The sequence below is a fragment of the Orycteropus afer genome, unplaced genomic scaffold (genome assembly GCF_000298275.1).
Source record: "Orycteropus afer afer isolate SDZICR_OR568_19922 unplaced genomic scaffold, OryAfe1.0 scaffold00332, whole genome shotgun sequence".
Lineage (NCBI taxonomy): Eukaryota > Metazoa > Chordata > Mammalia > Tubulidentata > Orycteropodidae > Orycteropus > Orycteropus afer.
Window position 1 is genome coordinate 1,532,059 of NW_006921919.1, and position 2,097 is coordinate 1,534,155.

Genomic DNA, 2,097 nt, shown 5'->3' on the forward strand with positions numbered 1-2,097 from the left:
GGTTCAAACCCACCAGCCACTCCTCAGAAGGAAGGTTGGGCAATCCTACTTCTGTAGTGATACTGCCTCGGAAACCCAAGGAGGGGTCGCTATGAGTCCGGCCGATTTGATGGCAAATAACAACAACAACAACAGACTGCTGCTATTCCAAGCAAGGCCTTAGTCATAAAGAAGAACAATGCAGAGTGAGATGTTAAGAGAGAACACAATGAGGAAGAATTTCAGGAACTCAGACACTACACAAAAACCTAGCGTGCCCCTCCCCCTGTCCCCAAACCCACCCCATCCCCCTGGATTCCAGGCCAGGTTGGCAACAAAGGAGGCCATCCAGTAGCTAGGCTTCCAAATGTGATGTATGGGAAATACAGCTTAAGTTCTCCAGCCTGAGTATGCTAGCTGAGCTCATCAGTGGTTTGAGAACTAATATCTGAGGGAGACTAAGAACAAAAATTAAATAGGGACTGACACACAAACAAATTACAGTTTGAGTTCTCTCTTAAAAACAATAGTGGCTAGAATAGAGCACAAATATTCAATTTCATTCTGATGATCATGATGTAATGTAATGTTAGATATCTCATTATGTAACCAGGAAGTTATCAATACAGAATGAGCCTTTTTCCATAGCATTTAAAATGGTGTACCACATATGACAATTCAAAAGATTAGCACAAAAAATTAAATAAAAACTGTTTAAGGGTTTAACTCAACTAAAAACTTCAGAATAGTTTGGGAGGTACAGATGCAGGAATCCCCCCTTCACAACATTGCAGACAGTAGTCCACTAAACTATATATATAAACACTTTAAAGATAGGACACACTCTCTCACAACATAGCTCCTTCTATTTTTAGACAACTTCAGTTATTAAAATATCTTTCTTATTAAGGGACATGTACAGCTCTATAAGTCTGGATAGTTTAGAAGGCATTGCTTTCTTTCCTTAGGTCAATTAATTAATATATACCACATAAAGGCAATAATAAGATACTGGTTTACTTACTGAATTTGTTTAAGGCTCTTACAAAACTATTTTTAGCAGTGACCATTTTGTATACCTTAAACTACCTCTTAAGAATGTTATTAGTCCCTAAGTCTAAATATAAAACTGATGGTAAAGGAGTATTTCATATTGTAGATTTACCAAACTATCTCTCCAAAACTAAAAAGACTTTAATGGAACATAATAATAAACCTAAATAGTTGTGCCTAAGGCACTTGACTGCTAACTAGAAGGCTGGAGGTTCAAACCCACCAGCCACTCCTCGGAAGGAAGGTTAGGCAATCCTACTTCTGTAGTGATACTGCCTCGGAAACCCAAAGAGGGGTCGCTATGAGTCAGGGCTGACTCAACGGCACATAACAACAACAAATAGTTATAACTATATTTCTGGCAACTCAGTCTACTTATTTTAACATTTAATTCTGTAATCAAATAAGTTACATGTTTAATACTAAAGCTCTTTTCCTAGCAAAAATAGTGTGTGTATATAGCATATATTTTGAAAAAGAAATTCATTTTGTATTTATAGTGTGCTAAATATTTGCCATGTGTAGTCCAAATTTTAATCCAGATGTGAAATACTTGATACTGATTTAAATACCATGAGAGAATATGAAATATATTTTAATAAACAAAATCAAATGTACTTTCATATCCTCCTTCCACCTCAGAGCAGAGCATTTCTGTCGAGCTATTATCGAGATCGCAATGTGGAACTCTCAAAGCTGCTGCACAAACTGGGGCAGCCTCTGCCATCCTGGCTGAGACAAGAGCTGCAGAAAGTGAGATAGCATCAAGAGAAAACATCTTGAGGATTCATCTTCTATGGAACACTCACCTTTTCTAAAGCTTCCAGAAGCTACCAAAAGGCTGTTGAAAAATATACCTCTTCAAATGAGAAAAAAAGAACAAAATTCTTTCCATGTGCTGGCATATGGATGGTAAAAAAATAAAAAGAAAGAAATATATATATATATATATATTACAAGACTTGAGGCCTATGGCCTTTCTCTTAACCCATATCTGAGCCTGTAGACTACTGTGCACTCATGTGGAAGTCAATAATAGCAACCAATATAAATATCAAACTCAAA

General features: G+C 36.8%; 1 protein-coding gene across 1 annotated transcript in view; it reads left to right on the top strand.

The window, feature by feature from the left end:
- Nucleotides 1-1,794, top strand: part of LOC103206850 (N-deacetylase and N-sulfotransferase 3) — a 376,548-nt gene extending 374,754 nt beyond the window's left edge. The window contains exon 13 of the mRNA XM_007952367.2: nucleotides 1,675-1,794. Coding sequence (XP_007950558.1) covers nucleotides 1,675-1,794 — 120 coding nt within the window. The remainder of the gene's footprint in view (nucleotides 1-1,674) is intronic.
- Nucleotides 1,795-2,097: the final 303 nt, after the last annotated feature.